Here is a 12577-nt window from a genome sequence, read left to right as displayed (position 1 = left end):
AGCAGCAAGCAGTCTCCCAGAAGGGATATACAACCATAAGTTAGCCCATTTGGTGCACATCTACATCCTCAGATAACTCCATGTCTTTTAAGAACATTTGTCTGATGAGATTCCACTTCCTAAAACACTTAAAAATGGTTGTTTAGCATCAAGCTTTAAGTAGCATGGCATGTAAATATAAATAATTACAATTTTATCAACACACAGGAGCAAATCTGATCTTTAAAAATGGAAGTACAGTAACTTAGGCAAACAGAAATTAGTCTCATTTTTTCATAATTCCTCAGATTAAAGTTATATATTAGTTAAAGTACAGTGTTATAACTGTACCCTCAGGCTTCAGAGCACATCATGCCACGTGTTCATTTGGCTGCTAAAAAGCAGCAACCAAATCATTAGCATTTCTTCCAAGAACAGTTGAGATTAATAGTTTGAAGTCATTTCTTTAATTTAACCATGAAACTTGAACACTGAAATTAGAGTCCACGTTAATAACATTTTATTTCAGAAAACTAAGTATGGTAGTCCTTAAGCACTGATCATAAGATGGATAGAGTCCTCACTGTTATCTGTCTTTTCTGTAATTGGAAAGAAACCCCAATTATTAAACTCCCACAACTTGATAACAGTACAGCTTTAACTGAGTGCACATAGATAACTTCAAGACAACACTCATCCCTGCATAGACCTAGAAACTGCGAGTGAAACCATCATCCTACCGAAATCAATAGGTGGGGTTTGGTGTTTTTTATGATCCCAAGCACGATTTATTTGTTCAGCAGGGGTTCCCAGTGCAGACAAGGGACAGGTGAACAACACGACACCTCTGGACTAGACTCACAGAAGTTCCTCACTGCTCTGACCAACACATCCATTTTTTTAAAAGGATCAAAAACCCTTTCATCCCCAATTTCTAGATATTCTAACTCATTCACACAGGCAAAAATCCTCACTCTGAGGCAGAGCAAGGTCCCCAGTCTGAATACAGGCTTTGTTGCAAAACACCCCAATATGGCCAAGGGAATTCCAGTTGCCCTCAAACTGTGTTCCTTCCTTTTTTGAATATACTGAAAACCCTTCTTTCTGTGATGCCTCTTCCTCCTTCCCCAACTTAGGAAGCCTCTTACTCTGGCTGCTAGTGCAGGCAGCTCCCATGACTATTTGAAGACTTTTGAAAGCTGTGTCCAAGCTCTGTTAACCACAAATGAGCTCCCGTAAACCTGCTAACAGACAGCAAAGCTCTCCCTGGGGTTTCCCCCCCGAGAAGCATACCAGCAAGCTCAGCTCTTACAGCCTGGGAAGGCTGACTTTACATTCTTTATCTGCAAGGACTCCATTAGCAACTTCCCGTAACATAAAGCATATTTTCCAAAAGGCACTGAAAATAAGGGATAATTAAAATGTAAGAAGTGTCATCTTCATAAAAGCCACAGGACTAAATAAAGTCTTGGAGGGCCCTCTCCTGTACATTCCGTATTTCTCTACGTGCACAACACACCTTCCTTTGAAAAATCTTTAATAAAGAAAGCCAATATTCTCTGTAACTTTAAAAATATCTGAAGTAGCATTTGATTAGTTCATAGGGAAAAGCTCCTAGTATATTTTTTCTTCCAAGCAGAAGACAGTTACATGCAAAATTAACTCTCAGTTCTGAACTATGAAGACTCAAAATCCAAAACCCATTTACAGGCAGTTACCAGGTCAGCAACAATTTGATCCATTACCAAAAAGCTAATCTACACTCAAGAAAATTACTTTCATTCCTGCCTCTAGCCTAAGAGAATGCTAACGATTGTCACTCCTTAGACGACAGGATTGTCACAGCTAAGAACAGCAAAAATGTGTACTTTTTCCTTTACAAAAAAAATATTTATCCTCTCTTGGCAAAGCCATGAGCAATTATGCAGCAAGAATATCACTGTAATGTTAATATGCCTTACTGATTTTTGGTACTGTGAATTCAGATTAATGAGCAAACAGACCCCATGGAAACAACCTCTCTTACCTTGTCTTAGTTTGATTTATTAAGCAATGCAATTACCAGTGACATGCCCACAGAGAAATGCACTAAACACTTCAGAAAGAGCAAAACCTTACCCACATATTTTTTGTGTAAGAATGACTCCTTCCTCTTATTGCAACCAAAGGAATAGCAACAAAAATACCTACTTAAACAGTGAAAACCTATTACAATCACCATAACAAAGGAACACTGCAAAGACTTATTTTCTACATGGTTCATTTGTGGTTGCTGAACAAAGAAAAAACAGTCCTTGTGTTTCTTCACCAAGTAAAGTGATTTACAGGAGAGAAAATAAACAGTGACCTCTTTTTCATTTAGAAAGCTAGATATCAAGCAGAGGGAAGAAAGATGCTTGTAAATTAACACATAAAATAAATAAAACACACCGTAATTCTCTAATCCTCTCTAGAAAACATTATGAAAAGGTACTGAAACATTTGTGGTAGATACTAAATGGTTAATATCTGGCCGGGATTCCCCGCCAACACAAATTCCAATGATTTGCCATTGGATGTTGTCAGCACCGATGTCCTGTTATAGTCCACTGAGATCCTCCCTGCAGCTTTCCTGCCTCGGGCATATCTGATGTACCAGATCAGAGTCTGGAGCATCCCTGTTTATCACGATGTTTCACTTACCACCCCCCTGCACACACGCACACACACAAATGCTGCTTTTCAGAAGAAGGCATATAAGAGTAAGCAAGTCACTGAGATCTAATATGGTAGTTCTGTACAAAAACTAAATGCATAGAAGCCCTTCTGGAAAACAGTTTGCTTCCCAAGCAGACCTTTAGTGATGAACAGCCTTGAAATATTCTCAAGTATTACACCACTGTTCTACAGCTGCTAGTATTAAAGAGTTTACCTACACACATCAAATGTCCATAGACCTACTACTCCTTGCTTGCATTCATCTTTATATTCAAACGATAATGCAAATATTACCTGGTTCAAATATCACTAATCTAAATCGGCAAGTCATACAATACTGTCATATTAAACCTACATCACAGCTTGTTTTCCTGAAGCGTTTCTGGAGCCTGCCTTCTACATGTAATTACTGTACAATATATATCAGAAGCAGAGAGAAAGGCTTCACTCTGAGGGCTGAAATTGAGAAGAAATCAATACAAAGAAGATAAATGTTTCTTCAAGAGCTGCAGAGGTATTAACCCTCTCTCCAACTTATTTTCTTTTGCCTTCAAATCATTTTACCATGTAGGAAGCTGCTGGAAGGACTGGGATGATGGGTCTATCTGCTGAGCTCTGTGTTTGGGGTTAGGAAAAAAGAAAGAGAGAAAAAAAAAAAAAAAAGAAAAGGAACCCCCCCTCCCCCCCCAGAAGTGGAAGTTCCTGTAAAGCTTCCAGAATTTAGGTTTTTCTTTTCACACTTGCATACCCGGACACAGCCGACGCGTTAGGCTGCATCGGGAGCCCACAGAAGGGACAGGAGGAGTCGGGGGACAAGGGCCTCACGGGGGTGCTTGTTCTGGCCAAAGCCCACATCGCACCCACCTAGGTCACACCCCTCCGCGCGGCCCCCCCGCCCCCTCGCTGTCAGGAGGGGGAAGCTCAAGAAAAAGTAAAGAAATGAACCATTTCGGGGCGTGCGGGAGTGCTAAACCATTTTCAGCAAAATCATTTCAGCCGCAGATGCAAGGGGCGGGGGGTACGACAGAAAAAAACTGAAGAGCCCGCTGTGCCTACGCGCCGGCTCACAGGGGCTGCGAGCAGGCGGGGCCGCGCTGCGCGCCGGCGGAGGGGCGCGCGGCCCCGCGGGGGCGCCGGCGGAGCGACAGCGCCCCTGGCGGAGGGCCCGGGGTACTGCGGGGGCAGCGGGAGCTGGAGCCCCGAGCTGGCGCTGCAAGTTCCCCCGGGCCGGGGGCGCTCCCGCGGTGAGGGGGGGGAGACGCGGAGTCCCACCGCGGGCGCGGAGCGGGGCAAGCGCTCACCCGGTCCCGTTATACGCGGCCCCTGCGTTTCGGTGGCGGGCGAGGAGCGATGCACAGACATAAGCCATGGGGAGCGAAGGGGGGGTGGAAAGCTCGGTGCTGGGTGCCCCCCGCTCCCATGGCCCCTCTCCCACGCGTGGGGGGTGACACATAGCCAGCCCCGGGCGCGGAGCGAACGCGCAGCCCCGCGCCAACAGCACCACCTCCCCCCGCCCCGCCAAGGTCAGCGCTCCGGCATGGCGAGACACCCACCGCGGACACGAGTGAGGTGGGGAGGGCGCAGACCCACGCGAAACTAAGTTCTTGGCGGGGGACGGGGGGCTGCAACAAGAGATGGGAGCGCGGAGTCACGCTCCCTTCGGGGCGGCGGGCGGCACTCCCGCGGCACAAAGGGAGCCCCCAGGCAGCCCCGCAAAAGAAGGGCAGCGCGTAAGGACCCCCTCGGCCCGCCCCACGCCGTCGGGGGCTGCAGCGCACCGGGGAGAGGGAGCACCGTGCCGGGAGCGCGGAGCCGAGCCTCTGCACCGCGCACGGCCCCACGCGCGGGCAGCGCTGCCCGCAGCCGGGAGGGTGCTGCAGGAAAACCTACGTGGGGACCACCCGGGCAAAGCGGCCCCCTGCGGCCCCCGGCGCACCCTCCGCACTCGCGGGGTGCCCCGCCGGCACCCTACGGGGGTCGCGGACACGTGTGGCGGAGGCACCGGGAACCCTCCCAACCGCCGCGCTCACTCACCGGGGAAGCACACCACATCATGGAGCACGGAGCTGGTGATTTTCAAGAAAAAGATCCACCAACACGGTTGCAGTAGCCTCCGCATGTCCAAAGCCGCACATCGAAAGGGGAGAGGGGCTAAAATAATTAACGCACAGGGGAGGAAAAAAAAAAAAAAAAAAGAAAAAAAAGGAAAAAAAAAAAGGAAAAAAAAACTTGTTGAAAATAAGTTTCTCCCCGCACCCCTCTTCCAGCGGGAGAAAGCGGGGGGCTCCTACTCGCCTCCTCAAAGGGGAAAAAAATCCCAGAGCCGCGGGGCAGGGGGAGGACAGCGGCGGCGGGGTGCGGGGACACCCCGCGCGGCGGGGCGCGGCGGGGCGCGGGGCGGCGCGGCTCAGGCGGGCAGCGGCGGCGGGGCGCGCGGCATGCCGCGGACGGGGCGCTCAGAGCCGCCTCCGCGCACGGGCGGGCGGGCGGCGGTCAGCCGGGGCCCCGGCGCGCTCCATCCTGCCGTACAGGAAGTGGCGGGCGAACCCGGATCCTGGCGGAGACTTTAAAGCGGGGCGAGGGAAGAGGGAGAGGGAGCGCGGCGCGGCGGCGAGGCGAGGCGGCGGCGCGCCGGGCGCCCCGGCGGCGCGCCCCCGCCGCCCTTAAAGCGGCCGCGGCGGCGGGGCGGGGGCGCGCACGGTCGCTCCTGTGCACGCACCCGCACCCGCACCGCTGCCCGGCGCTGCACCGCGCCCCGCGCACTGTCCGCGGAGCGGCGGCGGCGCCCTCCCCTTCGCCTGCCGAGTGTGTGGTGGGGGAGGGGGGCGCCGGCGCAGCGCCGGGCGGGGGAGAAAGTGCGTGATGGAGCCGCGCTAATTCACCGCCGGGAATCTCGGACGTTGCGCTCTTACCCCGGCGGTACCCGTTTGAAGTTACTTGTGTCATTCTGCCGCCCTCGGTGTGCCGCAGGGGGCCGGGGCTTGGGGTTGGGTGTCCGTGTATGTCCCCCAGCTGTGTGCACCGTCCCGTCTATTGCCAGACGTGGCCGCCCCCGCCCCCCGCCCCGAAATGATACAGTTCTCCTCCATCCCCTTCTGTGCTCTGTATCACGCTGCGTATTGCCAAAGATCCCCCACAAAACCATACAGCTGAATGCTGTGCTGGGTATTGCCAGAAATTCCCACCAAAACCACACAGCTTTTTTTTTTCTTCCCCCAGTACTGTGCATAATTCTAGGTATTGCTAGAGCTCCCCCACGAAATCATACAGATTTCCCACCCCCCCAATAGTACACTGGGTATTGCCAGAGGGCCCCCCTCTGCACCCCCCACCCCACATATTTATTTAATATGCATTGTTCTGGGTATTGCCAGTGATTCCCTAACAAAAATGCTGGGTTTCCCCCAGTATTGCACACTACGTATTTCCAGAGAGCCCCCCCAAAGTGAGATAGTTGACATTTTTGCAGAGTCAGGCGAAGGCTGTCCCAAGGCACTCTGCATCCAAACCTTGATCCACAGCACACACACCCCCCCCAACCAGTTTCTGAGTGATTGATAACTTTGCACAGGAAACAGAAACAGAAAATGGTGTGAATTCAGGATGAGGGGATGGGTGTTTGTACTTGGCATTTCCTGGCGGTGCTGTGGTCTGCTGAAGCTTAAATTTCATTCAGAAGTAGTTTTTGTCTGTTTCTTTGGTAATTATTTCCATTACAGGGATTCTGTTTCAGAAGGGAAAGGGTTTGGCAGGGGTTTATCAGTGCATGCTATGCTCAGCTCTGGCTCTGTCATTTGCTGTGACCATCTCTCCTGCTTACCTGCAAACCTTCCGCATCTGTGGTGTTTTCAGAGGGGAGGAGATGGGCAGCAGGAGGAGAGCAGAGGAGGAAGATTCAGAAGCCATATTTTCTTCAGTGGAATGGCAGTGATTTTCTCTCCCCCTGCCTCAGCTTAGGGATCACTACAGCAGAGCCCTCAGGGCTTGAGTACTTACCACTGTTGTGCTCTGACTTTTCTGGAAGAGGCTGCGGCTTTGAGTCCATCCAGGTTTACCCCACGCAGCACGGGGTGCCAAATCAGTGGATTACACTGCAGCCAAAGGGCTCCTATTTAGGCGGCATTCGTAGGCTTTCCTTTGACTTTCTGTCCACAGCCCAGGTTGTGCCTGCCAAAAATTAGTTGGAAGTTAAAAAGTGCAGTCCTTACTAGGCAAAACTGTTTATCCCAACAGGGATTTTACCAGTGTAAGGGTTTAAGGACCTGATTAGGAGTTCTCTGCCCTTGAGGGCACCACCCTTTGAGGTGTGCAAAGAGCAGAGAAGGCACTTGCGTAAGGATTTATTTAAATCAAAGCAAAAAAATTATAGGCCCTGAAGGAAGTTCTTATCCAATTGATTGTTCATTAAATCATTTCCCAAAACAGGTGGAGTTTGGAGGTTGGTTTCAACTCTCATAAAAACAAAGATAAAACTTCAAGGGCTACATTTCTCTGAATTTTTTGTTCCTATGAAAACCAAAAACCAAATCCCCACCTGCCTTGACCTTTTGGATTCTGCAGTGACATCTGGGCTCAGATACTTATCTGGCTGCTCCAGAAAAACCTGCAAAATATTCCCCTTTCAGCAATTGATTCCTAACTTTACTGATCTAATGCAACAGACAGGTAGGCAGGCTCTCCTCTAGTACTGAGACCTACCTCTTCAAATGATGGCTCCCTGGTATCATAAGAGGCAATCTTAAAGTGAGTCTCAACAGGTTTCATTACATGAGAAAAGTTATTAAACACTATTGCAATCTCACAAAAGAATAAAAGTAATGGATTTTTTTCAAAGAGAAGTTTGCATCAATATTTTTCTCACTGATTCAAAATCCTCTGCAAAAGCTGATATGTACACCATTTTACATTTAAATTATGTTTTTACAGTAGTTTAGGGTTTACTATCCTGGAAAATGACAAATCTGAAACTGCCTCCATGTCTTGGAATTGGGGGAATTCTATGTATTCCATCCTCAGAGCAAACATGCAAGTAAGATACAAAACACACAAGCAGAATACTGTGTCCTGAGGAGCACAGATGACTCCAGATCTCTATGAGCTGCTGAGGGAAATTTTAGAATGGCAGTGCTCCCATCACAAACCAGAAGTGTTCAGGCTGGATATTCACAGTGGTCCCCTCAGGTCTGAACTTCTGGAAACAAATCTGTAAAACCCCAATGTCAGCACGGACAGCTTGGTTCAGCATGCTGTGGTACAACGTGTACAATGACCCACTTTTCTCAGAGTGGCAAATCAATCATTGCATTGTCACACATCAGTTTAGGAGCTGTAGTGGGGGAAGTAGCTTTGTTTCACTTTAGCGGTTTGTGTGGGCAGAGAAATGGAAAGATGCTATGATGGAGATCCAGAGAACAAAATTAAACACGGTTAAATGAGAATCCATTTCCTGCATGCAGTATCTCTTTGCCTGCGGCACGCTGTCTATCAACAATACACAGGTACAAATTGGCCTGGAGATGTATCTTTAACTATCCAAACAGAGAAAACTGCATTAGCAGCATGCTGCTCTGCTGGACTGGTGCCATGTGACTGGGGAGAGTGTACATTAGATAGGAGAGCTGATTCTTTCCCAATGACTGAAGTACTGTGGTGTGATTAAAATAACTGCTACTGTATGAAGAAATTGTAAAGGGACATTATAATACTGTGGAGTTAAACCAGATGGGTGTTCTGCAAATCTTGCAATATTTACCGTTACACATAGTGGGCGCTGTCAAGGTGAAAGGGATAGGATCAGCATCTCTGGTTTGCATGGAACAGTGCGTAAAAGATAGCCTTTATCTTTTTTTTCCTCCTGTTTGAACAGGTAATATTTTTATGCTGCCTTCGTCAACATATGGGCATCACTCCTGGGAAAGAAATGAAAGTCTGTTAATTTATTTGATCAGACATGAAGAAATAATAGAAAACTGAAACGAAGACTCACATTTGTCATATGTTTGAATTAGTGGAAAGCTGAAGAAAGCACAAAAATATTGCAAGGAGTTCAAAGATGAGAGGGTTTATTGAATTAGAAAAAATATTAATAGCATTAATCATTTCCAAAACAGGCTTCTTAACATCTATAATGACTATATAAAGGATTGGGGAATAAAAATCAAAGAAAGAAATCAGAAATAGAAAGTCACACTTTTTTGTGTTTAGAAAGAAAGGGATGAGTTTTCACTGATTTACGTCCAGCCAGCCTCACAGGAATGGTTAACCTGTGGGGAAAATAGCAGGTGAGGATCCAGCTCTGAAAGGATAAATCAGCGTGAAGTACAGAGAAGCAGCTGCAGTTCAATTATAAGTGATGTGAGGTATAAACTTCCAGGTTAATTCAAGAGCCCTAGTTCCTGTTTAGCTTTGCATAAAAAGGAAAAAAAAAAAAGGATGCTGAACTTGGAGTTTCATAAATTGTATTATTGCAGAGTTACTTTCTCGTAGCCTCAGGACAGATGCATTCTCGGAGTATGCAGTGAGGCTTTGAAAGTCTTAACAAGGCATCTGAGGATCTGCTGAGAAACAGAGGTGGAGGGCAAGCAAAGCAGCTGTGATAAAAAAAAATTAAAAAAAATCAATGTAATGATAGCAATGAGCTGTGTTGTTTGATTTATGAAGACATAAAAATGGATTAACCCAGAGAGGCAGTTAAAGCAAAATGTATGAAAAATGTTGATGGGTGATGCAGACTCTAGGTACATATGTTGTAAGGTCAGAGATTACTGAAAGTATTATTAGGATGCCTATCTGTAGCACTACCAGCATTATATGAATGAGAGTATCTGAGCACTGATCCTCCAAGATGTCCTGGCTGGGCAGTGTCCCACAGGGTTTTGCACAGGGTTCTTTCGGAAGACCAATAGGTTTATTTTCGTGTGGTCTACAAAAAGAACCTCCACCTTAGGGTACCCTTAGGCTAAATCATTTGGAATAGACACTTGGTCACATGCTGAAATATCTACTGGAAAACTTCAACTTAATCTTGAAGTCATCCAGCTCTTTTGTCTCCTGAAATGGCCTCAAAATGACTGTGTTCTGTAGAAGTGCATGTAAGTAACTGGTACAGTGGAGGGTCAGACTGAGTAGCAATGAGTTTCTCTCTTTCAAAAGCAGCTGTAGTTCAGAGTCCTGTGGTATGACCTTGCTAGGGCTGTGTGTGTTTAATTCACAAATCCTCTCTTGTTAAAAGAAAAGAAGAAAAAAAAATCTATTATCAGTGTAGCAGTGAGCAGAGCAAGCATGTTAATGAATGGAGCTGAAGGATGAGCATGGAAGACCCCGCTTATTGTCCTGCTTGTCTGTTACCATCTAAGTAGCTCACCGGGAATATATTGTCTTTGCAGAATTTAAGGTGGAAACTAGTGAGACAACAGACTTATGAACTTCTATTGTTGATGAAAAAATTGTTTATAGGCTTCAATAATATTTGGGTTCAATGTATGTCTTGGGAACATCAGTTGCAGAAAAGCAAAAATCTCTTTGAATGGGAAGGCTCTATCCAGAATCTATGTTTTTAACGCTATTATGCAGCTTGCTAGCAAGATAACTGCAACTGTCAATTTTTTTCTACACAGTAAAGTTGACTCAAGGACAGGCAGGTTTTGCAGGCAGCATGAACTCAGGCTGAATATAAGCTGCTGTAAGGAACAGCATGGGTGCAGTAAGCTGGACCTAGACATATTATAGACACAGTTCATAGGAGCAATCTTCTTGTCTCTAATAACCTTAGCTGCCAGACCCATTGTGTTCCAGAGAACTCAGAAAGTCAGCATCACAATAGGATATCTACTTTTTTAAAGGCCTCAAGCATTACAACCAAAGCATCAGACTCTACCTTTTCCACTATAAATAAGTTGGTGAGAATGAATAAATTTATTGAAGGTGGAACTTCCACTGTTCCTTTCCCCCTCTTCCATTTCACTGCTGCTTTCTATCAAAGGAGTTAGTGCAACATGCTCCTGCCTTCCTGCATGGATGTCAAAAGGATGTGTCAGAACCTCCTTGTGAAGGATAAGTCACATGTGTACAGTGGTCTCAGTTGGAAAGGCAATAATGGCTCTATAACAAGACATGACCTTTTAATATAAACCCATTGCAAATGGTGTCCAAAGCCAGACCTCTGAAACTGCTCCACAATGAAGACCAATCCAGCAGGCTGCAAAAAAACTTTCCGAGCCAATCCCGGGAGAGCACTTTAAAGAAAAGAAACATCTGTTCTATAAATGGTAGAACCAATCTCCAAATCTGTTTAAAGAAAGAAAAGAAAGTTAGAGAGGAACATTTGCCAAACCTATATTCTTTCAGAGACAGACTCTTTTTGAGTGCAAGTTATAAGATGATATGCAAATTTGTATGTTCTGTCCACCTTTTTTTGTTCATAATATCTTACAACAGCTTGTACAGATGTGAATAATTACATTCCAGGGAGAGAACGTGTTACAGGAACAAGTAACCTTACTTTATTTTGGGCCTCATACGTTGCAATAGAGAAATGCAGTTTGCAGACTGCAGCATAGTTCTGGTTTTGCCATTCCTCTTTTTTTCATAGATTCGTGTTTTGGAGGGGGGCTTCTTATTATCATTTACTCAAATACAGGCTTGTGTGAAGCTCTCTGGATTTGAGTGTGGACAAGCCGTACATTAGCTAATACGATTCCGTGAAAAAGGGATTCCATAGCCAGTGCCCCAATCAAATGAAGAAGCGTCAATATTAGTAAACCTTCCAAAGAAAAGGATAAAATCAGATACCCACAGTGACCCCACAGACATGAGTGCTAGTAAGATCAATACATATCCATAAGCACTGATGGAAATAGCTAAACAACAACAACATATCTAGGCCACTGAGGTTTGGCAGTACAGCACACCCACAAAGTATCCTCTGTTTTCTATAGTTATGCTTTCCATTCCCTTACTCTCCAATCAAAGATCAGTGTCATGAGCATGAGCTACTTGTCTGAAACCAGTTTCTTGCTGGAGTTCATCTCGTCTTGATGTCTGGTCTAAAAAAGGTTTCTTGGAAGTGTAAAGATGCCGTCCAAAAAGTTGAACAAGCAGTAATCCAAACCCCTGCCAGCTTACATCCTTAATGCAACTGAAATGATTTTCATTCATCTTTTCAATTGTCATCAAATATAGATCCACTGTAGCTGGGCACAACTCCACTGACGTAAATGACCGGGCATTCACTTTCTTGGAACTACACCTACTTGGATCCAAGTCAAAGTTTTGCCCATGCAAGAAGGGATGTGACCGAATACCACAAAAATGCGGTTGTTCATTTCTACAGTGTTTTGCTACTTTGAAAGACTGTGCCGTTATCTTTTCTACCCAGATTTCATGTTCATGATGCATATCTTTGTGCCATCAAGGTCTGGTGGTTACAATGCACTGTGCTCATAGCTACAGTATTGGAGGGTTTAAAACATTTTAGAATTTCAGCATCAGTTTTATGTTGATTTCAGAAGGAGAATGGGAGAAGAAGATGCCAAGTTCCAGAGAACAATAAACACTTCGGTCCAAATTCTCCCTTCGTCTGCACTGTTGTAAATCGGAAGTCTCTCCATCCAGATGACAGGTAGATTTGAGTCGGTATAATATAGGACAGAGTCGAGCCCTTTAATTTGGAAGAATACAATTGCTTCCTCTGGTCCATGCCCAAGAAAATATATTTAAGATACACAATAGATTGTAGAAGAAATTTTAATTAACAGTTTTTTACAGGAGTATTGGGTAAAAGCATTCCATTCCGGACTGAAAACTAGGCTTTCAGAACTGAGCCGAAAAGGGGAATGTTTATCATAAAATGACTGGAAGAGGAGTACTATTAAAATGTGTTTGGAACCTTGAACTGCTCTGT

The 12577-nt window shown here is 45.9% G+C and overlaps 1 protein-coding gene across 1 annotated transcript in view; it reads right to left on the bottom strand.

The window, feature by feature from the left end:
• PTPRG (protein tyrosine phosphatase receptor type G) overlaps positions 1-5034 on the bottom strand; it is a 412655-nt gene extending 407621 nt beyond the window's left edge. The window contains exon 1 of the mRNA XM_037383177.1: positions 4711-5034. Coding sequence (XP_037239074.1) covers positions 4711-4795 — 85 coding nt within the window. The 5' untranslated portion in view covers positions 4796-5034. The remainder of the gene's footprint in view (positions 1-4710) is intronic.
• Positions 5035-12577: the final 7543 nt, after the last annotated feature.

The sequence above is a fragment of the Falco rusticolus genome, chromosome 4 (assembly GCF_015220075.1).
Source record: "Falco rusticolus isolate bFalRus1 chromosome 4, bFalRus1.pri, whole genome shotgun sequence".
Classification (NCBI taxonomy): Eukaryota; Metazoa; Chordata; class Aves; order Falconiformes; family Falconidae; genus Falco; species Falco rusticolus.
Note: the sequence above shows the minus strand (reverse complement) of the source record. Positions and strands in the feature narration are given on the sequence as shown.